This window comes from Dasypus novemcinctus, chromosome X (assembly GCF_030445035.2).
Source record: "Dasypus novemcinctus isolate mDasNov1 chromosome X, mDasNov1.1.hap2, whole genome shotgun sequence".
NCBI classification, from domain to species: Eukaryota; Metazoa; Chordata; class Mammalia; order Cingulata; family Dasypodidae; genus Dasypus; species Dasypus novemcinctus.
This window is the reverse complement of record NC_080704.1, coordinates 2,266,210-2,289,998: the sequence shown is the minus strand read 5'-3', so window position 1 is coordinate 2,289,998 and position 23,789 is coordinate 2,266,210. Positions and strand designations below refer to the sequence as shown.

The 23,789-nt window shown below is 44.0% G+C and overlaps 1 protein-coding gene across 2 annotated transcripts in view; it reads left to right on the top strand.

The window, feature by feature from the left end:
* DHRSX (dehydrogenase/reductase X-linked) overlaps positions 1-23,565 on the top strand; it is a 212,012-nt gene extending 188,447 nt beyond the window's left edge. For both annotated transcript variants that reach the window (XM_058292186.2, XM_058292184.2), the window contains one exon: positions 23,112-23,565. In XM_058292186.2, coding sequence (XP_058148169.1) covers positions 23,112-23,315 — 204 coding nt within the window. In that variant the 3' untranslated portion in view covers positions 23,316-23,565. The remainder of the gene's footprint in view (positions 1-23,111) is intronic.
* The last annotated feature ends 224 nt before the right edge of the window (positions 23,566-23,789 follow it).

Here is a 23,789-nt window from a genome sequence, read left to right as displayed (position 1 = left end):
TTCTAGAGGGCATTGTTTCGATGCTCAGCTTTCCAAATTGAAGGCAGATGTGCCTCCCCTCCCTGCTGCCTCTTGGACAGGAATTGCCCATGGACCACACTCCTTCGCCTGTAATGAGTCAACCACCTGTGCCCGACACGTGCGCACATTCCCATTTCACTGGCAAGGTAATTCCATTTTGCCAACGCAGACACCTGCCCTGCGGAGTCTCCAGATGGCTCATAGCAGAGATGAAGGGCTGGTTCCTTCCAGCGCATCCCTCAACCACTTCATCTCATATCCTACCAACATGGTAGCAGAGGGGTTGCTGAAAGCTGGGAAAGAGGCTCTGTTGGCTTGGACGAACCATCCTAAAATGGGGCAAGGGACAGCAAAGAGATGCCAGCCCCACATAACAGAGTAATAGAGACCTCACCCCGATGGACATGGCACTACTGCTCAAATTACACAGAGATTACAACCCACCCCAGATGCTACCGTTCAGAAATACCCAGTCTTTCTTCTTTGCTTTTGAGCCTTCCAAAATCACGCTGGCTTGGCTGGTGGCAAGCACAATCATCCGTGAGGAGGATGTGTTGATTTATTTACCCAACCTCTATTTTCGGTACATTTAGATTTTTTGGGTCAGTTTTCGCCAAGTGTAAATTAGCCTAACGAAAAACTAACATTCAGTCCCTCTCGACTCTATGTAAGATGCAGGCCAGATAAACCCCATACATGTATTTGATCCCCAGCAGTGCAATGTGGTCGATGACTATCACTGTTCGCGTATTTTAGATGTAAAACTTGTCCAGGGTGGCATGAGACAACTGGGGAGACCGGTGCTTCTTTGTTTATTTGGGATAAATTCCTAAAAGGTGGATTGTTGATCTGGGGGATATGCACATTTAAAATCCTGTGCCTGTTAACAAATGTGCCCTAGATACTTTCAGTCTGTTCACATGCTGCTTTCATATTTACCAAATGGCAATGTTACTGCTTGTGGCAACTGATAGTTTATGTCCTCTGGCTATTTTTCTCCAGGGATGTTGATTCAGAAAAACCCTAGTACATTATAATTTGTTAGTTTTTTAAAATAAATGGTGTAACTTATCATTCATAGGTTATAAATGTTTCTCCCACATTTCTGGTGACTTATGGCTTGAGTTGGGGTGCTTTATGCCATAGTATAGTTAATCACTTTGCTGTCACTTGTTGGAGGATTTTCTTTCTTTTTTTTTAACTTTCTGATTTTTGTCTTAGTGTCATATTGAAAAATATTTTTCCTCCATGCAATTGTAATTCTATTTATTACATGCCAATCTTTAATCAAACTGCATAGTTTTGGAAAGGAATGGTGTAAGAGTGGTCCAGCTGTAAATTAGTATTCAGGGGTGGTGCCTCTTATGGTTTATCTATCCAATCTTCATTTTTTGTACATTTGGATGGTTAGGTCAAAATTCTCCCAGTAAGTATAATAACGTAACAAAAACTAATTTATGGGAAGATGATTTTTTAACTTAATTTAGGGAAAATCGAGGTTTTAGGGCTTGCTGTTCCTTATCTGAGATTAAGTTGTCTCTCAGTGTGTTTGCGTCTTTATTCATGCTTTCCATAAATACTTTTTAATTCTCTATGAAATCCCCATACAGTTCCTATTGTTTGTATTTCTAAGTATTTTGTGAAGTTGTCACGTTGACTTGTTTTTTTCTTGCAAATAGAGCTTTTAAAATTTTTTGCAAAATGCTCCGGATCGTGAAATAGGAATGCAACAAAATCAGTAAAATATTAAAAATGTAATAAAAAGGTGAGCGCACACAATAGCTAGAGGGCGTAAAGTGCTGTGTGCTCGCTTCCCAAATGCATCTTCTGACCTCCCCCAAAAGGTAAACACAACCCGAATGTGGACCCAATTATTACCCCACTTCATGCTATCCATTTGCCTCCCATGAAAGTCTAATGTGAATTTTTTATCACTGCGTATGTAGAACAATACCCTTGTTTCTCAGAACCAAATGCTTGAGATCTATCCCTATTCTTACATGTAGAAGTAGATTATTTAACCCGTTCTCTTGATAAAGGAGTTTTGAATTGTTTCCCGTTCTTTAGTGTAACTGATAATCTTGCCACAAAGATTCTGTGCCAACCTTCACATCCCCCATCAGCACTTTCTCCAGGGAATGTACCAGGCAGTGGCGTTTTAGAGTTATAGGTTCTGCACCTGTGCATGTTTTCTAGAAAATTCCATTTGGTGTCCAAAGGTGATTGTACTCCATATGCCAAGTACCGAGAACTCTCCATTCGGTTTCCAAAGATGGTTGTAACCCATGTGCCAAGTCCTGAGAACTTCTCTCCCTTCGGTTTCCAAAGATGATTGTACCCCATGAGCCAAGTCCCGAGAACTCTCCGATTGGTTTCCAGAGATTGCACCCCACAAGCCAAATGGTGAGAACTTCTCTCCCTTTGGTTTCCAAAGATGGTTGTATCCCATGAGCTAAGTACTGAGAACTTTTCTCCATTTGGTTTCCAAAGATGGTTATACCCCACAAGCCAGGTACCAAGAACTTCTCTCCATTTGGTTTCCAAAGATTGCTGTACCCCGGCAGCCAAGTACCGAGAACCTCTGTTGGCCAACGTCTTTATCGACATGCCTTACTGTCATAGTTTTCAGTCCTTGCTGCTTTTTGTCACGCTGTCAACCTCTTCGGTCCTGGAGTGTGAGAAATGGCATTCACTGTACTCATGTGCATGTTTAATTGATGTGAAGATCACATAACAAAATGAGCTATTGTAAGGTAAACAATTCAGTGGTTTTAGCACATTTGCATGGTGGTGTCCCCATCGCCCTCAGGCACTGGGACCTCTTTTCAACTTTCTGTGTCTTCGGATTTGCTTATTCTAGGTATTTTGTACAAGTGGAGTCATACCATATTTGTCCTTTCGTGTTTGGCTTCTTTCACTCTCCTGAATAATTTCAAGATTCTTCCTGGTTGTTGCATGTGTCATTCCTTTGTATGGCTGATTAATATTCCATTGCACAAATGGACTGCATTTTATGTATTCATTCATTCGGCGGTGGACACTTGGGTTGTTTCCACTTTTTGGCAATTATGAATAATATTGGTCAGTGTGAATACTCTCTGTTTTGTTTTCATCTGCATTTTTCTGAATGCTATTACAATGGAATTCTACCCATATGATTATTTGGCCTTTGCGATTTGACTTCTTTGAAATGTCCAGTCGTGACCTTTTCCCATTTTCCTAAGGAATTTTTAGAATTTCTCCTATTGATTCATAGCTGTTCTTTATCTACTCTAGATGCTAATCCTTTGTGTTGGTTTTATGTGTCGCAACTAATTTTCTTTTCATTATTTCTGACTCAGATGGTATAGAAGACAAGTGATTTTAATTATATGTTATATGTAATTATTACACAATATGAATACAATTATAAAATTATATACAACAATTATATTATAAAATTATATAATTCTAAAATTACATACATTAATTATATTTATAAATATATTTATTTTTTTACTGGGTCTTATTATTTCTGATAGTTTTCCACTGGATTCTTGTGTGTTTTTTTTAACCATTTGATTATATAATCTCCAAATAATGACAAGGTTACCTCCTTTCTAATATGCCTCTTAAAATTTTCTTATCCACTCTATAAGAAACTTCATAAGAACACTCAATAATAGATCATACAGGTAGCCATGATATTTTGGTATATTGTATTTCATTATATATTCTTCTGTATACAATTATTTTATTTTAATTAATTAATTAATTTAATTATTTATAGGAGGGACTGGGGATTGAACCGAGGACCTCGTATGTGGGAGGCAGGGACTCAACCACTGAGCTACATCTTCTCTGCCAGAAATTTCATTTTTTTTAATGACATACCAGAGATTGAACCTGGGACCTCATACATAGGCAGCAGTTGCTCAACCACCAAAGTCCATCCACTCCCCTGATTACTTACTTTAAATATGACCTTGATGTTGAATTAAAGAAAAACAAAACAAAACTCAACTCTCTCAAGTTGGCCAAAGGAGGACCCACGGGGCGGCCCTGCCACCTGTTGTTGTTAATAAAGCTTTATTGGAACTCAGCCACACCGCTTGCTTACAGAGTGCCTGCGACAGCGTTTGGCTTTCACACCACAGCACCGAAGTTCGGTAGTTGCAACAGAGCCTTTGGGCCACAAAACCAGAGAGATTTACTCTCCGGCCTTTGACAGAAAATATTTGCTGACCCTGGTTTGGAGAGAGAATTGTTTTTGTTTCCTTTAGCACGTTATTTGGGTAACTTGGATCAGTATAGTCCCTGCAGCTGGACCATCTGGCGTTATTTAGAATGACCCCCATGCCGTGGGCATTCTTCTCTATCACACCGCAGAATTTGGTTTCCCATCCAGTTTTGGAGATCTTTTGCCTTAATATTTATCAGAGGAGCTGCAGGTTTTTCTGTGCCATCTTTGTCAAGTTTGGGTGCTAAAGCTGTGATGATTTGTAAGAAAAGAATGATAGGAATTGTGCCACTTTTCTTCATCTGTTTTCCTCCCTTATATTTTAAAATTGTCTAAACACCGTGAAAAGTACCTGTTTTTAAACACATGGGAGCAAAATTTTCCTTTGAAAACTCTCTGGGTTTTAGAATTTTCGGAAGAATAGATTCTATGGGCTTTTAAGTTTTCTTTCACGCTTGTTGGTTTGTTGAGGTTTTCTACCTCTTCTTGAGTCAATTTTGACATGTTTGCCCCTTGGATAATTGTGTTTCATCCAGTTTTGGGATTAATTAGCCTGGGTTGCTAAGTCTCCTTTCACAGGGTAAGGTTTTGTTGTGTTACTTCTGATTGCATCTGATATTTTCTCCAGGCTCATTTCAGAGCTTAATTAGTGCCCTTACTTCTCAGTTGGTTTTTTAATCAGCTCATCTTTTATCCCCTAATTCTTTAAAGGCATTTCAAAGCCCGTTCTCAAATATCAAGTTCTTTCGCCAGTAAAATATCCAACACTTGTCCACAGTAGACCATTAACTCCCCAAGAATCCTTATCAGTGACTTCAGCTTCCCTAAAAGGCACTACAGTTTTTTCCCCTTATTATTCAGAAATTAAGGTGGCGCTTTAACAGCAAGAATTATTATTTTTTAAATTCTTTGGTCATTATCACATAGTTATGTGCTTCAACCCACCACCTATTATAAACTGAATGGAAAGGATTGTTTTTAAATTTATCTTTCATCTCCATGAGAGCCAACAAAAATGGGTAGGTATTTAATAAGTATGCATTGCCCTGAATTGAATGGATATGACTTTAAAATTTGCATTAAAATCTAACCTTAGGGGAGAGGATGTAGCTTAAGTGGTTGAGCATCTGCTTCCCATGAACAAGGTCCTGGAATCAATCCCCAGTGCTTCCTAAAAAAATAATAATAAAAATTTAAAAATGAACCTCAGGGGAAATGACTGTGGCTCAATCACTTGGTCTCCCGTCTACCATATGGGAGGCCCTGGGTTTGTGTCCCGGGGCTTCCTTGTAAAACAAGCAAAAAAAAAAACCAAAAACAAAATGCAGAAGAGTGCGCAGCAAATGGACACAGAGAGCAGACAGCGAGCAAGCTGCAATGGGGGCGGGGAATAAAAAATAAATACAGACACAGAAGAGCACACAGTGAGTAGACACAGAGCGCAGACAACATGCAACAACAACAAAAAAAGCCACAAGCGGTGGGGATAAAAAAAAAAAGAACCTCAGGGTACTGAGTTATGTGCTTTTATATGTAAGAGAAAAAATGATGGAAACTTAAAAACCATATAGAAGAAGAGTACTCATCAGCATGGAAAGAAGTAAAACTGACGTGGAAGTAAAAAGGAGGATTGTAAAATGGCAGTGGACTATGGTGCTGAATTGATGATGAAAATTATGTATATATGTTTTATTTACCCATATTGGGTGAGCTTGTTTATAGGACCTGCAAGGAGATGTGCAACCCTGGTGGGAGTCTGGGAGGCTTGTGAGTCGTTGGTTTGGTTCCTTTCATCGAATGCAGTTGTTTTATATCGCTCTAAAATCTCAGTTCTGTGCCTTATCAGGAAACGTGGACTTTATCTCAGACTCTCAGCCAATAACCTGGGCTAACCAGTTCTCTTAAGAACTCAGAGGTGTACACAATTATTTATTTTGTCTTTATTTTTTTTAATGTTACATTAAAAAACGTGAGGTCCCCATATACCCCCCACCCTCCTCACCCCACTCCTCCCCCCATAACAACATTCTCCTCCATCATCATGAGACATTCATTGGTGAATACATCTCTGAGCACCGCTGCACCTCATGGTCAATGGTCCACACCATAGCCCACACTCTCCCACAGTCCACCCAGTGGGCTATGGGAGGACATACAATGTCCGGTAACTGTCCCTGCAGCACCACCCAGGACAAATCCAAGTCCCCAAAATGCCCCCACATCATCTCTTCTTCCCACTCCCTGCCCCCAGCAGCCACCATGGCCACTTTCTCCACACTAATGCCACATTTTCTTCGATGACTAATTACAATAGTTCATGAATAGAATATCAGTAAGTCCACTCTAATCCATACTCTATGCCTCCATCCTGTGGATCTTGGAATGGTTGTGTCCATTCCACATCTATATCAAGAGGGAGCTTAGATTCCACATGGATGCTGGATGCTATACACAATTGTTAAGACAAGGGGCTCGGTTCATCTCCTTTACCAACAAATCCCAGCCCTTCTGGAGTGGCTGATGGACTGAAGGGACGTGAGGAATTCCAGAAGTACAGTTACATGCCCTCGAGGTGGTCCACGTAGGGCAGGGGGCAGCGGAGAGGGTTTCCACAGATAAAGTTGAGAAGGTGTGGTTGGTTGTTGGAAAAAAGGCAGAAAGACTCAAGGGTAATTCTGGGGTATCTGGTGAGGACAAGTGGGCTGTTTGGGGAGGATTTTCCCTTTGAGGTGCCAAAGGGGCTGCAGCTCACAAGAGGGCAGGGATAGAGATTCTGATTTCACGATGAAGGCGCTGGGGGAAAGGGGTGACAGATGATGCCACAGGCACGGGAGGGAGTGGGAAGGAAGAGGAAGATGGCGCTCAGACTCTTGGAAGAACTGGGGTCCTCCGCTTAGGAAAGCCCCTTCCCCCCCCGTCACACCCCCACTGTGCCCCTCACTTTTCTAATTTGTTAATTCTCAGTAATAATAACCATCTCACAGGATTGTTGTGAAAATTACCGACATAATATATGTGAAAGCATTTCCAAAACTGTACAGCCCCGTATAATTACATAATTAGAAGGCATTCATTTCTTTTCCTCCCAACTGTACATTGCGCCCTATTCAACACACTCTAAATCTAGCTTTTATTCTCTTGGGTTGATATTTTAATATATTTTTTTCATGCACTTGGATCCAACCATCTGCCCACCATCGCCGCCGGTTGTAAACTCCTCGATGGAAGGGACCGTTATTAAATTTATCTTTCCTCTCCCCAAGAGCCAGCAAAATATTGGTGAGCGTTCAAGAAGCGTGCATTGTCCTCAATTGAATGGAAATGACTTCCGTAGCTTCCAGCTCTGCGATTCTCCACGTCTGAGTGGCTTCACACAGAGGGAAACGCTCAGTGTCAATACTGGGCACGCTCTCCGCAGTGCCCCAGGCTGTGTCGCCGTCCCTGTTAAAACCAACACACTCAGTTCTTGGGCTTCGCTCCATTTTTCAGACCTTGCTTTTCCTCCCACCAGTCACTAGGGAGTCTTGTTTTTCGAAGCTGTAGAGAAAATGGGAAACGTTTATTATGCCTCTGCCAAAGAGAGCACCATTTCCAGCATGCCATGTTGCATATTCAGAAGCCATTCAAACCAGGAAGCTTCTTCCCCATTCCAAGTATGTGATGGCACTCAGCGTGTTTCATCCAATAACTGCAGCTGCACAGGGGCAAATAATTAAACTCTGTAGGAAAGTTGCAGGTCGTGGGTCAAAGCTCCAAACTAGAAATTGGCAAACATTTCTGGTAAAGGGCCAGATAGTAAAAATGTCACCCTTTGCCAGCCACGTGTGTCTGTGGCATCTTGTTCTGTGTTTTGTCTTGTTCTGCTGTGTTGTGTTTACAGCACTTTAAAAACATGAGAAAGCCTTCTTATCTCACAGGCTGTACCAAAACGGGCTGAATTTGTCCCATACGCTGAAGTTGACCCATCCCTGGTCTGAGCAAGAGGTTTTCTTCATTTTTTTTTATTATACTTAAAAATTTTTTTTTAATTAAAAAAAATTTTTTTTTAATTTTTTTATTATTTATTTTTTTTAATTGACTTTGTAATAATATTACATTAAAAATATATATGTGAGGTCCCATTCAACCCCACCCCCCCACCCCCCCTTTCCCCCCCCAACAACACTCGTTCCCATCATCATGACACCTCCATTGGATTTGGTAAGTACATCTTTGGGCACCTCTGCACCTCATAGAGAATGGTCCACATCATGGCCCATACTCTCCTCCATTCCATCCAGTGGGCCCTGTGAGGATCCACGATGTCCGGTGATCACCCCCGAGGCGCCATCCAGGGCAGCTCCACGTCCCAAATACGCCCCCACCTCTCATCTCTTCCTGCCCTTCCCCATACCCATCGTCCACCATGTCCACTTTTCCCAATCCAATGCTTCCTCTTCTATGTGGACATTGGATTGGTTGTGTCCATTGCACCTCTATGTCAAGAGGAGGCTCAGATTCCACATGGATGCTGGCTGCCATCCTCCCATTTTCAGTTGTAATCACTCTAGGCTCCATGGTGTGGTGATTGTCCTTCTTCAACTCCATCTTAGCTGAGTGTGGTAAGTCCAATAAATCAGATTGTAGGTGCTGGAGTCTGTTGAGGCTCAGGACCTGGCTATCACATTATCAGTCCAGAGATTCAAATCCCCTAACTATATCTTAAACCCCAACGTTAACTGCACCTCCAGCAGATTAGTATGAAAGTCTTATGAAGGGAGATCCCATCTGGGTCCAGATTCATCACACATAAACACCATTTCCAGAGAGGGGCCATCTGCCCTGGTAGTAAACCCCATCGGCCATGACCATAACTCTCATGGGTCTCTTTAGCCTTCATAGGAACCAATATCTGGGGGTTGTATCTGCTTTATCTGTCTCTCTGACTCTGCTCAGTTGTGCATGAGGGCAATCCTTCTGCCAGCCTCCAGACTCTTTTTTAGAAACTCGTAGCCATATAAACTCATTTCTCCTTTCCATTTCCCCCTTACTTTAGGTCAAACAGCATTTTAAAGTCATGTTATTTTATGTAGACATGGATATTCTGCTGATCCGCATTGAACCTTCCATATAAGGTCCTTTTCCAGTTGCATCATCAGTTGGTATTTGATAGTGGTCCCTTGTTGCCAGGGAGGCTCATCCCCGGGTGTCATGTCCCATGCTGGAGGGAAGGCATTGCATTTACATGCTGAGTTTGGCTTCGAGACTGGCCACATTTGAGTAACATGAAGGCTGACAGGAGGAAATTCCCAGGCACAATGTTGCTCTAGGCCTTGTTCTTATTTTAGGTTTATCAGCTCACAAGCATAGTCATTAGCATCAGGGGCTCACTGTTGAACCCTCACTCCCTCCCGGTCCCCGCCGCTGTACCTGGGAGACTATCGCTGCTCCCCTAGGGACCATGACAGAGAAAACTCCTCATTTCTGATGATCACAGTGAAGTACACAGTCAGGATATATTTATCAAAGGGTCCCCTACAGTTGCATGAGGTGTTGCCCATAGATTTCTTTGTTTGTTTTTGTAATAACATTGTGATGTAGAGAAGGCAGGGAGTATGTTTAGTTTCTTTAGGACATTCTCTTAAAAGCAGCAAAGGATACTTTCAAGAACATTAACACCAATTTTTTCAAATAAACACTAAAAGTAAAGAAGATGAACATACTCATCGTCAGTGTGAGGGGAAAATTGCTTTCAGGTGCTTGGAATATACTGAGGCTCATCTTTTTAAAAAGAAATGAATCTTAGAATGGGGCCCGCAGGCAAAAAAAGGACATCCCGGAAATTCTGAGCCTCATCATGTGAGACTTTGAGGAAAGTTGTGTTATTTTCGATGCTATGGTTGTCATCTTTAAAACAATGTGTAAAAGAAGTTCTCTTGGGAGCCCACCCACCCAAGACGAGGGAACAAACATAACTTAGCCTAAAAACAAGTCTTTAAAAACTAGAAGAATACAGTTTGGAAATGGTCTAGTTCTTAGCAGTGTCTTGCCTTTGAAATTGATCCAATGGTGGGTGGCACCTCTCTGTGGCTTAAAAATGAGGCTGGCGAGTGGGTGTAGCTCAGTGGTTGAGCATCTGCTTCTCACGGATGAGGTCCCAGGTTCAATCCCCAGTACCTCCTCAACAGAAGTGATGGCTGTCTTTATGCCCATCAAGTCCACTCCTAGATATATGCCCCAAAAAATTGAAGGAAGAGACTTGAACAGATACTTGTACACCAATGTCTATAGCGGTAGTATTAACAAGAACCAACAGGTGGAAACAACGCAACTATCCATCAGAAGATGAATGCATCAACACAGTGAGGTCCATCCAAATAATGAAATATGATTCAGTCATGAAAAGGAATACATGTTGCAGCATGGATGAGCCTTAAAGCTATTATACTAACTAAAAGAGATCTTCCACAAAGGACAAATAGCGCATGATTCCACTGATAGGAAAGATCCAGGATAGGCAAATTCATACAGACAGAAAGTAGACTAGAGGTCTGGAGGAAAGAGAGACTGGGGGAACTGTGCTTACTAGGGACAATTTCTGTTTGTTTGATTGTAAAATTCCGTATTCAACTTAGAAAATTCAATTCAGGGGGACATTGCTTTAGAGACAGACACGCAATGTATGTTTTCCCTTTGGGGAAAAATAATTTTGGATCTCATTGACTGTGTTCCTATTTATTGTTCCTCAGATAATTGAACGAGAAAATGTCACCTGTTTACCACTCTTGTTGCCATTTGAACGCGGTTCAGGCGTTGATGAGCTTTGAGGTTCCTCACCGGGGAGCTGAGCTCGGTTCATAGCTGGGTGGCAAGGACAGTGCAGAGCGCGCTTGGGGATGACAAAGGGAAGCATGTGTTTCCTCACGATCAACATCCCCAAGCAAGAGCTCATTAGTCATGACATTCTGTCAACATTTTTAATGCGATAGTTCAGGGATGTTTGAGGTCATGCAGCAGATGGCTGTTGGATATTGGTCTTTTCCCAACATGACTTCCTTGGTTTGAAATGTTGAGTCAGTACGTGAAAATAAAAGAACAGAAGATGGCCAAGAGTGAAGGTGGTTCTGTGCTGGTCTGTGAAACAGTCATTCCCCCTTGGGTTTGCCTTCTTAGCCTCTGTGGTAGTTCTGTAGGCTGTCTGGTGAAGCTGCCCTACTGTGTTCTCAGTATTGTGCCCAGAGGGTCATGACTTGTACCTTTAAGACATTAGGTAAGTAGGAACACAAAACAAATAGGAACACAGAAGAAAGGTGAGTTAAGGGGAAAGAGAGAGTGGAAAGGAATAGAGAGATAGAGCAAAATAAACCAGGAATTTAGAGAGGAAGTATGGCATCATGCTTATGGGTAGGGTAGGTTTGTTAAGTCCAGCACCATCGGTTTCAGCTGCCTCACCTTGGGCACATCTCTTAGCATTCTTCTGCCTCTGTTCCCTCCTCTGTAAAATGGGGCAGTATTCATACCTTTCTCCAAGTGTTTGTTATACTCACCCCATTGCTGAGGGAGGGTTTCCTACCCTTGAGTTCTGGTGATAGCAGCACCCATGACACCCAACTGTCATGAACTGAAGGAAGTGGGCTGTATTAGTCAGCCAAAGGGGTTCTGATGCAAAATACCAGAAATTGGTTGGTTTTCATAAAGGGTATTTATTTGGGGTAGGGGCTTACAGATACCAGGCCATAAAGCATAATTTACTTCCCTCAACAAAGTCTATTTTCACGTGTTGGAGCAAGATGGCTGCCGACATCAGCGAGGGTTCAGGCTTCCTGGGTTCCTCCTTCCCAGGGTCTTGCTTCTCTCTGAGTTCAGGGTTCCTCTCTTCCCAGGGCTTGCTTCTTCCTGGGCTCAGGGTTCCACTCTTCCCAGGGCTTGCTTCTTTTTTTTTTCTTTCCAGTTTTTATTTCCCACAGTTATGTGAGACGTGATTCTGTGGGAGCAAAGCAGGGAGAGGAACTTGCAGTTAAGCCACTTGAGGTCCCAATTTATCTGAGGTCAAGGCATCACTTAATATCGAGCCTTAATGCCAGGCTCCACATCACAGTGTCGTTATGCCAGTGACCTTATGAAGTCTTTTCCAGGACCTGGTATGTTGTAGGGGCCATGTGGGTATTTGTGAGACCTGTTTGGAAGACACCTTGAGTGGAGCTCTGTGGACATCAGAAGAGGGCTGGGGGGCCTCAGGGCACACAATGCTCTGGCTGAACCTTGCAAGGACAAGTTTTATTGGAGATAGGAAGGGGCTGAATTTGGAGAGAAAGAGAACTCTGATGTCATTAGAAAGCTCCAGGCTCATGCCTTCATCTAAATGGCTTTGAGGACAATATAACTCTATTAGTCAAGGTTCTCTAGGGAAACAGAAACAATAGGAAATATCTGTAAGTAGTGTGAGATTTCATAAAATTGTCTCACATAACCACCATGTGGATGCACAAGTCCAAATTCCATAGGGAAGACTGCAAGCCAGGGGCTCTGATGAGTTCCCAGAAAACACTGGCTCTCTGATGTAGAGATGGAAATGCTCTCTCTAAATGCCGAAATCACTCCCCCCCCCCCTTTTTTGTCTTTATTTATTTTTTTAATATAACATTAAAAAAATACGAGGTCCCCATATATCCCCCACCCCCCTCTCCCCACTCCTCCCCCCATAATAACAATCTCCTCCATCATCATGAGACATTCATTGCATTTGGTGAATACATCTCTGAGCACTGCTGCACCTCATGGTCAATGGTCCACACCATAGCCCACACTCTCCCACAGTCCACCCAGTGGGCCATGGGAGGACATACAATGTCTGGTAACTGTCCCTGCAGCACCACCCAGGACAACTCCAAGTCCCAAAAATGCCCCCACATCACATCTTTTCCTCCCACTCCCTACCCCCAGCAGCTACCATGGCCACTTTCTCCACACCAATGCCACATTTTCTTTGATTACTAATCACAATAGTTCATGAATAGAATATCAGTAAGTCCACTCTAATCCATACTCTATTCCTCCATCCTGTGGACCCTAAGATGACCGTGTCCACTCCACATCTGTATCAAGAGGGGGCTTAGATTCCACATGGATGCTGGGTGAAATCCTCCTGCTTTCAGTTGTAGGCATTCTTGGCTCCCTGGTGTGGTGGTTGACGTTCTTCACCTCCATTTTAACTGAATGGGGTAAGTCCAATAAACCAGAGTGTAGGAGTTGCAAGTCTGTTGAGGCTCAGGGTCTGGCTATCACATGGTCAGTCCAGAGATTCAGGTGTCCTGGGTATACATTAAACCCCAGCACCAATTACAGATCCGGTAAAAGTAACAGGAGAGGCCTTTGAACAAAGATCACATCTGAATCCAGCTCCATCACACAGAAACACAAACTCCAAAGTAGGGCCAACTGACATGGCACTGAACTCCATCTGCCATGACCATAGAACCTGTGGGTCTCTGTAGCCTTCAGAAGAACCAATACCCGGGGTTGTATCTACTTTATCTGTCTGGGACTCTGCTGAGGTGTGCCTAAGGGCAACCCCTCTGATAACCTCCCGGCTCTTTTTGAAGACTCACAGCCATATAAACTCATTTGTCCTTCCCGTTTCCCCCTTTTATTCAGGTCAAAAAGCATTTTTAACTCCTGATTTTATCTGTAGACTGAGATATTCTGCTGGTCTGAGTTGACCCTTTTATTCAAGGTCATTTTACATCAGCTGATTGGATGAGACGTCACTCATTGCTGACAGTAATCTCCTTGGTTGATTGTAGACATAACCTGCCATCTATGCACTCAACTCCTTACTAAAATCCATGAATTGCTCTTGTATTGCAAATTAGCCCAGTGCTTGCTTGACCAAACAATTGGATACCATCACCTGGCTGAGTTGATACCTTTGCATAACCATCACAATAACATTCTGGAACTTTTATCTCTTCCTCATGTACACTCTGTGAGTTGCTGTATCATGAGAGACGGCCCGGGAATTCATTTGGGGAAAATCTCATGAAGGTCCCCTCTGCAGAGCTTGGACGTCAGGAGTTCCCAGTGCAGGTGTCATACGTGGGATCATTCACATCAGTGTGGGGAGACTCTGGTTGCAGTGGACCGTCTGATTTTCCTAATACAGACAGAACAAGCTACAGAGCTGATGGGGAATAGACATGGTTTGGGAAGGGAACTTCCAGTGGACGGCTGTTTGTGTCTCTGCAGTACATCCTCCCCAGTCCCTTCACACAGAGGATAATTGTGGGTCTAATTCCCCATTCCCTTGAAAAGAGAGGCCTTGTTTGAAAGGGGTCCAGCTGCCACAGCCATCCATTACATCGAGACCTTCATGAGTTTATGCTTCTGGTCAGTGAACCCAAATCACTTGTACGTTCTGGTTCATATTCAGCAATGAACACAGGGACAGACCCAATATGGAGGCTACTGTGCAGGCAGAGGCAGGAGCTCATTCTGTGGGAAACCCTCTGCCTTAGTCAGCCAAAGGGGTGCTGATTCAAAGTACCAGAACTCTGTTGGCTTTTATAAAGGGTATTTATTTGGGGTAGAAGCTTACAGTCACAAGGCCCTAAAGAGTCCAACTCAGGGTACCATAAGAGGTCCTTTCTCACCCAAAGTCATTGGCATGTGTTAGAGCAAGATGGCGGGCAACGTCTGCAAGGGTTCAGCCTTCCTCCTTCATCTTAAGGCTCTGTGGTCCCAGCTTCTGATCTCAGCTGCAGGCTGGCATAAGGCTCATCTCTCTCCCTGGGTTTATTTCTTTCTGGGCTCAGCTACTCTGCTCTCTTCACAAGGTCAGCTTTTGACTATGAGGCTCATCCCTCTTCCTGGGGTCTCTGTCATATCTAATGGAGCCTTCTCTCTTTCCCGTGTAGTTGCTTCTTGGTGTCTCTACTTCCATGTGAGAGTCTGTTGCCTACCAAGGGGGTGGGCACTTAATCCCGCATGCCCTAATGTCACGGTCAAATCAAAGTCCTAATTTTAACATAATCAAAGACATCTCATCTGTATCTAATACAGTCAGAGGGTATCACGCCCAAAGGAACAGACCAGTTTACCAACATATTCAATTATCTTTTTTGGAATTCATGAATAATATCGAACTGCCCAACCCTCTCTTCTCCTTACGCAGCTGCCACAGCCGTCCTGCAATTCCTCTTCTCTCTTCATAGCAACCTTTTCTGATTCATTCCTGGGAGGCAGCGCTTGTTGTGGGTAAGGACAGAGATGAGAGGCAGTGGCTCTGGTTTCACATCCCAACTTCATGGACCATCTGCTGTGTGAGGGGGCAAATTGCTCAACTTTTTTGAGCCACAGGTCTGCTTCTGTGAAATGGTTGTGCTGGCACTCAGCACAAGCCCTGGCATGTAATACTTGCCATTACCCTCTTCATGCTCAGAGGTGACTGTTTGGAGCCATTTCTCTTTTTGGCGGCAGCATTTCACTCATCTCTTCATTGGGTCTTCCTAGTCTCATGAGGAAAGCATCACTGTGGTCAAACCCAGGTCCCGGGACTCCCAGTGCTCTGGCGTCTTCCCACCAGAGGATGCACATAGATATCAAAAGTTAAAGTTCAGTGTACATGATTGCGTGTGCATCTGCGGGAGATTGAATTATGAATCCCAGAGAGCACCTTCTTAACTCACGCCTGTGGGTGTGAACCCACGGCAAATGGGACCTCTTGAAGATGTTGTTTTTAGTGAAGGTGTGGTCCAATTGAATGAGGGTGGGTCTTAAGGTAGGTTTCTGGAGGCCTTTATAAGCAGAAGCTATGTAGACATAGAGAAAGCCATGGGAACCAGCCAGGAGCCAAAAGTCAGGTGCTGAGGGTGGGGAGTGGGAAGAAGAGATGTGATATGGAGGCATTTTCAGGACTTGGAGTTGTCCTGGGTGGTGCTGCAGGGACAGATGCTGGACATTGTATGTCTTCCAATGACCCACTGGGTGGACTGGGGGAGGGTGTAAACTATAATGTGGACCATTGACCATAAGGTGCAGCAGTGCTCAGAGATATATTCACCAAGTGCAATGACTGTCCCATGATGATGGAGGAGGTTGTTATTATGGGGGCAGTAGTGAGGGGAAGTGGGTGGGGGTATATGGGGACCTCATATTTTTTTTTAATGTAACATTAAAAAAATAAATAAAGACCAAAAAGAAAAAAAAGTCAGCAGTGCCCAGGTGAGAAAAGAGAAGACATAGCTGTGTGACAGGAAAGCCAAGGAACCCAAGAATCAATGGACAGCCAGAACACCACAACCCAGGGAGGAAGCAAACCTTGCAGCCTTTAAACTAAGAGCCAGTCAAATCCTGTTTTGGCACAAACCTAGTAAGTGGTGTTTGTCATAGAAGCTGGGAAGCTAAGATGATATGTGAGAATGTGCTTGCATGTGCATATGTGTATTCATGTATGAGTCTGTTCAAGAACTGTATGTGGAGAAGTGGAAGTGTCTCAAGGAGTTGGGCACCCACCTGCCACAGGGGAGGTCCTGGGTTTGGTTCCTGGTGCCTCCTAAAGAAGACGAGCAAGACGGTGAGTTGACGTGATGAGCTGACGCAGCAAGCTGATGCAACAAGGTGACACAACAAGGAGACACTATGAGGAAACACAAGGAGAGACACAACCAGCAGGGAGCAGAGGTAGCTCAAGTGGTTGGGTGCCTCCTTCCCACATGGGAGGTCCTGGGTTCGGTTTCCTGTGCCCCCTGAAAAAAAAAAAAGACAAGCAGACACAGAGAGCACACAATGAACAGATGCAAGTGACACAGAGCAGACAATGAGATCAAACAGTGAGGGGGAAGAGACATTAATTAGTTAATTGATAAAATTGATATTCAAAATAATTACATTTTTAAAAGAATTGTATGTGTGCAAATAAGTATTTGAGTGTGTTTTCCTGTGCATATGTGAATATGTGCATATGTTTGCATGGGTGTTTCTGTGTGTGTGTGTTTGCACACCCACATGTACACCTGAACATTTATCACAGGTACCCTGCCTTTCACACGGACGTGACAGCAGTGATGGGTGATGCATGCAACAGCCCCATCAGGCATAATAAAGACCAAATGAATAAAACTATCCCTTTCATGAGCTGTCAAAGCACTTGGAAATTAAAGAATTACACATTAAATCTCATTTCCTCCATCTTCATTGTAAGCCCAAGGCTTTGAAGTTTTCAGCAAGTGATCGGAGTTGCGTTTTCTTAACTTAATATCAATTATCTATTTAAGCAAGCGATAGTAGAATAAATGGATATGGTTCATTCTCTCAAAGATGCGTTAGAATAGAGTATGCCTCTTTTTTTTTTCTGGCCAGCTGTGTGAGCAGCATTCATCTACTCTCAGCCAAGCAGAGGTTTCTTGTGAAGCACCAATATCAAACAATTTCTTTGCATCCTTTCCATCTGCTGGGGCGATTGCCACATTTTTGGTTCAATGCTTGTCATTTGCACATCCCAGGTTCATTTCCAACATACTGCAGACCGCCTCTTGCTTTCTAAAATGGCCATCCTAATATTCCAAGGGCATATGCCTGCTACAAGGACTGTTGCCCAAACAAGAGGATTTTCAAAATGTGGGGGAAATAGAAGCCCCCAAATACTACCCAACAGGGGGCTGAGTATATCCAGCTGAAGGGACAGCAAAGGGAATGCCCACGAGGGGCCGCTGCCTCCAGATGGAACAGAGAGCGTTCTCCTGGGATGGCAGGAATACTTGTTACACAGCTGAGCTAATGGTGGGTGCTCTGAGCAGCATCCTCTGGTGCCTGGGTGGGGGTGACTCTTGGTTTGCAGGATACTTACTTTCCAGGAGCCCACCTAAGAAGCTCTTTGCAAAGGAGGGGCTGCATTAACTTCTAAGTGATACAAGGAACCCTTAACAAGATTCTGCACCTGGTCAAGAGAACAAGAATCACTTGTACATTCTGCTTCATACTTAGCAACAAACACAGGGACAGACCTGGTGTGGAGGCAGGAGTTCATAGTGTGGGAAACTCCCTTTTTGTTATGTGGCTGGCAGAGCCATCTACCTCCAGGAGTCCTGTGCATTTGAGACCCTTTCTGTCTGCTGGGAACCCAAGTTGGTCCATCCTGCCTCTCCAATCACTTTGCCCCAAGCAGAGTGAGAAGTAAACAGGTCAGCACTGAGTTCTCAGGGAAACCTGTTGGAGCAGGTGACTTCTGCCCTTCTGATCTCCCTGGAATCCACAGGTGCTCACCTGTCTTTGCACCTGCATGGGTGGGAGAGAGATGTCCCCTGAACCACCCTGCCAGAGTCAGGGGCAGGGAAGAAGAGCTGGTACGATATCTTCAGGGACAGATCCTGCCCAGGTGCAGGCAGAACTCAGCCAGGAGAGAGTGGAGCCTGGAGGAGGTGGGGCGGACCAACGAAAGCTCATCCCAGATTGAGGGGCAACCCTATGAGTGACCTTGAAGAGAGAACTGGGTTTCTGCAGCATGAGGTGGCCTCTGCTCTCGAACTCATGCACACCCCACCATGTCTCCCACTGCATGGACGTTAGCATTTGCAAAACTTTAAGATTCTCCTGGGCAACCCCAGACTCTGGAAGTTCTCTAGGTCCATCCATGTCATCATGGTGGGCAGCAGGATACGTGAGAACAATTCCTGGGAATTGGAGGCTCCATCCCCTACTGCATGGGTCTGGCTGGACCTCTCACTCAGCACCAGAGGAAGAGCCATTTGCATGCTTTCTTCTGTCCAGCCATGATCAAGACCAAGAGGTGGTAGACCAAGAGTAGGAGAAGTTTCCAGAAGAGAACAGGATTCCCCCATTCCCCCCCAGATAGCCTGGCTTTTCCTTTTGAGGAGATACCAATGCCTGACCTTCCAGTGGCCCTACAGACAAGCATGTCCATCTGCATGTGTCTGTCCCCACTCTTGGACAACCAGTCACAATCCCCATCCCTGGAAGGTGTGTCGATTCATCATTATGTTTGGTAAATAGTTTCAGGCCCTGTGTGAGTTGCAGATGCCTCCTCTTTCAGGTCCTCCACAGAGGAACATGCTCCTGCAGTGACATGAAATGGCAGCCCCAGGGGCCTGAGATGCAATTAACAACCTCGGTCCCCTCTCCAAAGCCCACCCCACTCTTAGCTCCTAGGGCTACTATTAAAAAATTACTGAAAACCAGGGATGGGGAGGACTTGACCTCAGGAATGCATTGCCTCACAGTTCTGGAGGCTGAAAGTCTGAAATCAAGGTGTGGGTGAGTCTTTGCTGGCCATGTAAGTTGTTCACTGGCATGTAGCATAACCCCATGTCTACTCCATCTCAGAGCCATCTTCTTTCTAGCTCCTCTCTAAGTCCAAATCCCCTCTCCAAAAAAGGAAACCAGTCATACTGGATTATCAGTACTTCTGCTGCTTACCCTTTTTTTGCTCCATGGACCTCTTTGCCAGTCAGGTGAAAACCATGGACCCCTCACCAGATCCATGCCATACTGTGTGTTATTTATAAATATATCACACCCACACTACTGTGTCCCCACAAGAATAATGTTTTTGTAAAGTTTCAATTCAAACTCACAGGCCCCTTGTTAAGAATTAAGTCCCTTCCTAATCCACTTAGACCACATCTTAATTAATAACATATTTAAGAACCCTGTTTTCAGATAAGGTGCCATTTGTGTTTTGGGGATCAAGACTTAGACATGTCTTTTGGAGGACAGTTTTTTTGTGAATCCCAGAAAAGATCATGGTCTTAAACTAACCTGTTCTTGTGGGTGTGGGCCCTTTTGACTGCATTAAGGAAACTTTTGATTAGATCACTTTTGATTAGGTCACCTTAGGGCCTTTGATTGGCTGCATCAGTGAGGCATGACCCAGCTTGGGTCTCTCCCCTCTTGCTGGGGTTGTATATTAACTGAAAAGCAGAAACACACCAAGGAAGACACATGCCATTTCGACCCTGCCACATGTGAGAGAGAGGATCGCCTGCAAGTGCAGAAAGAAAGAAGTCCTGAGAAGCTGAGAGAGGTCCTGGAGGCTGGAGGCTGTGTGTGCTCTAAATCGGCAGAGCTCAGAGGCATGGAAAGAGGCCCCCAAGAGGGTGGGCCCATGGATGAGTGCTGCCAAGTGCTTGGTCACCCACAGCTGAGCTCCAAGAGAAAGCAGCCTAGAGGAGAAGGCAGAGACCCAGATGGAGAGCCGCCATTTTGTCCTCCATGTGGCGGGAGTCCAGGATCTGCCAGCCAGCAACCTTTGGTGAGCCATCATCTCTTATGATGCCTTGATTTGGACATTTTCACAGCCTCAGAGCTGTAAGATTTTACCCAAATAAATCTCCATTACAAAAGCCAACCCATTTCTGTTATTTTTGCATTGGCAGTCTTTAGCAAACTAAAACATCATCCAAGCTGTAACAACCGTTCCCACCCATCTCAACACTCACGGATATGGAATTTCCAATAATGCTTGTTTTCTTCCTTGGACTCTTGCAAAACCCCAAGTTCCTCCTCCTAGAATCATAGACACATCAGTTTCTCCAGGCAAATCCATTTCTTCTCTGTGGGCAGTAGAACATTGCTGTCTTGAGTATGAGACCACAAAACTCAAAGGAAAGTTTTACCTGAGCTGAACTCAGCAACTTCCCACCACAGCTTTGTTAAAATTTAGGGAGAGGTACATGCAAATGGGGAGTAGGGTTTTTTTCCTAGTAAAACCACAGCTTTTATATCCGCCTGTCAGATGGTGCTGTAGATTAAAAAAAAAAAACTTTGCTTTCCACTTTTATTTTTAACTTTCCATGGCCAGATGATAAGAACCTGGGTGACAGTTTTACTGACAATTGCAATAACCCTCCTTTTGAGCAGGTTTTCCTCCAGAGAGCTCAGCTGTGGGTTGGTTCCTACCCTGGTGTGTACCTAAAGTCCTATGATTACAGAGTTTCAGAGGAATGGGCTACAGGTTGAATTGTGTTCCCCCCAAAAAGATTTATTCAAGTCATAATCCCCAATACTGAGAATGGGATCTTACTTGGAAACAAGATCATTTTAGGTGCCATTAGCTAAGACGCCATCATACTGGATTGGAGTGGGTCCTTAATCCCAATATGACAAGAAGCTAAGAGGGAATTCTGTTGTGTTCAGAGTTTTTGGGCTGTAGTCCTAAAGACCCTTCAGTTCCCACAGATCCCCTCTTCTGAGCCCCAGAACTGCTCCATTCGACTTGGTGGCACCCCCTGCTCCTTCCATCAGGTGTTGCTGGGAGTGACTCATGGCCAACTCTTAGAAAGAGAGTGTATTCCAAGGTCACTGCTAGAGCAAATACATCAGCCTTGGAGGAAATCTCTTTTCTGTGCGTCAAGTTTCTTTGTGAAATGTATGTTTCCTCTAATCATAGGTTCATGGCCCATGGAAGCTCGAATCCTCAGGAGCTCGCCTCATTGAATGGAAACCAAGAGTCTCTTTGGTGCCATGATGTTTCATCTCATTGTTTATTCAACACAGGCAGAGTGCACATTTGCTTCCAGTAAATTAATAAGCATTTCTGTGTAATAAAGAGAGGTAGAATTAATACTTACATCAAGGAATGTCATATCTTTTTACCTCTTGAAGGGTAGGGGCCACAGAGAAAATTCCCACTGGAAGTGTGTGGCTGTTGACCCCTGTTCAAGGGTCTCACAATAGTGCAAATATGACTAATCCCACTGAATGGTGTGCTTAGGAGTGGATGAGATGGAAGATTTATGCTGTGCAGATGTTCCCACTTTTTCTTTTTTTACAAAAGAATGAGCAACTAAATAGACAATGACAATTAAATGCAACATGTGATCCTGAACAACAATCTAACATGAGGAGAAAATGCCCAAAGAGACATTTTTGGGACATATATGGGAAAAAATTGAAATATAGATTGTAAGCTTTATATCAATGTTAAATTTCTTGAGCTGGATAACTGCACTTTAGGTGATTGCATAAGTAAATATCCTAGTTTTTAGGAAATGTGCATGGCAGCATTAAGTGTTCCAGGAATATGATGTATACATCCTAAACGCAAGTGTTCAGAAAGTAATTGATACATAAATAGGCAGGTGGAGGAATGCATGGATAGATGGATGGATGGATAGGTGGCTCTGTGAATGGACAGATGATAGATTTGATGATGATGATGGTGAAGATAGATTGATCAATAAATGATGGATGGGTAGATGGGTGGAAAGACAGAGAGATGATAGATAGATAGATAGATAGATAGATAGATAGATAGATAGATAGATAGACAGACAGACAGACAGATATAAATGTTAGAGATGATAGATGATGAATGGATGGATGATAGATGATGGATGGGTAGATGAGTGGAAGGATGGATAGATAGATGATAGATAGATAGTTGGCTATAGATGGATTGATAGATGACATATAGATGGACAGATAGACTGATAGATGATAGGTAGATAGATAAGATGATAGATAGGTGATGAATGGATGGATGATAGAGATGATGCATGGGTAGATGAGTGGAAGGATGGATAGATAGATGATTGATAGATAGATAGATAATAGATAATAGATAGATGATGTGGCAACTTTGGCAGATCTGGTGGTGGATCTGGGTATTTTGGGAGATAGACATATGTTAGAGTTCTCCGTAGGGGTTTGTATTTTTTTTTTTTTTTTGGTAACTGTCCTGTAAGAGAAAAAGTATTTCAAAACAGGAAGAAAATAATCCAAACGAACAGTCCTTGGCTGGACTTGCTTGCCCTTTCCTACTCTCTGCGTGAATTTATCATCCCAAGAGATGAACACAGAATGCCACCAGCAGCAGCCAAATGGCGTGTGCGCCACAACGAAAGTTGACTCACCCTTGACTCCTTTTCTTCTTTCCCAGACCCCAGAAGAAGGGGCTTGGACCTCCGTCTATGCCGCCGTGTCCCCTGAGCTGGAAGGTGTTGGCGGTCGCTACCTTTACAATGAGAAGCCAACTGCATCCCTGCAGGTTACGTACGACAAAAAGCTGCAGCGGGAGCTGTGGTCCAGGAGTTGTAAGATGACCGGCCTCCTGGACATAACCCAGGATGCCGTCTCAGGGTAGCTGCCAGGAGGGAAGAGCTGTGCACTTGGCCTGCTCTCCATCTGGGAAGCACCCTCAGGGCTCTGTCCAAAATTCCAGGATCCTCTTCCCTCAGTGGGAACACGTAGACAATTAGGAAATGAACTGGAGAGCCATTGGGAAGGGCCTTGGTTAGGTGGTCCAATGAAGAGTCTTCATTCAATACGCGATGGGTTTCAATATGTGATTGATTAATTACAGGTGTCACGAATGATTAAAGCTTCTGATCCAAGTGTGGGGTTTTTCTTGGTGAGCACAGAGGGCCTGGGTAGGTTTAAGGTGAGAGGAGCCCTTTCCAGGATACACTGTCCTGTCTGGGGACTTGAGCTTTTGGGGGGTCTCCTGTTTTGTTTGTCCTCACACTCCCTCTGCCTCCCTGGAGACCCAGACACGGACATTTGCCCATGCAATCCCCGTGTGTCCCCAAAGGATATATGTGGCCGACTGCATTCCCCA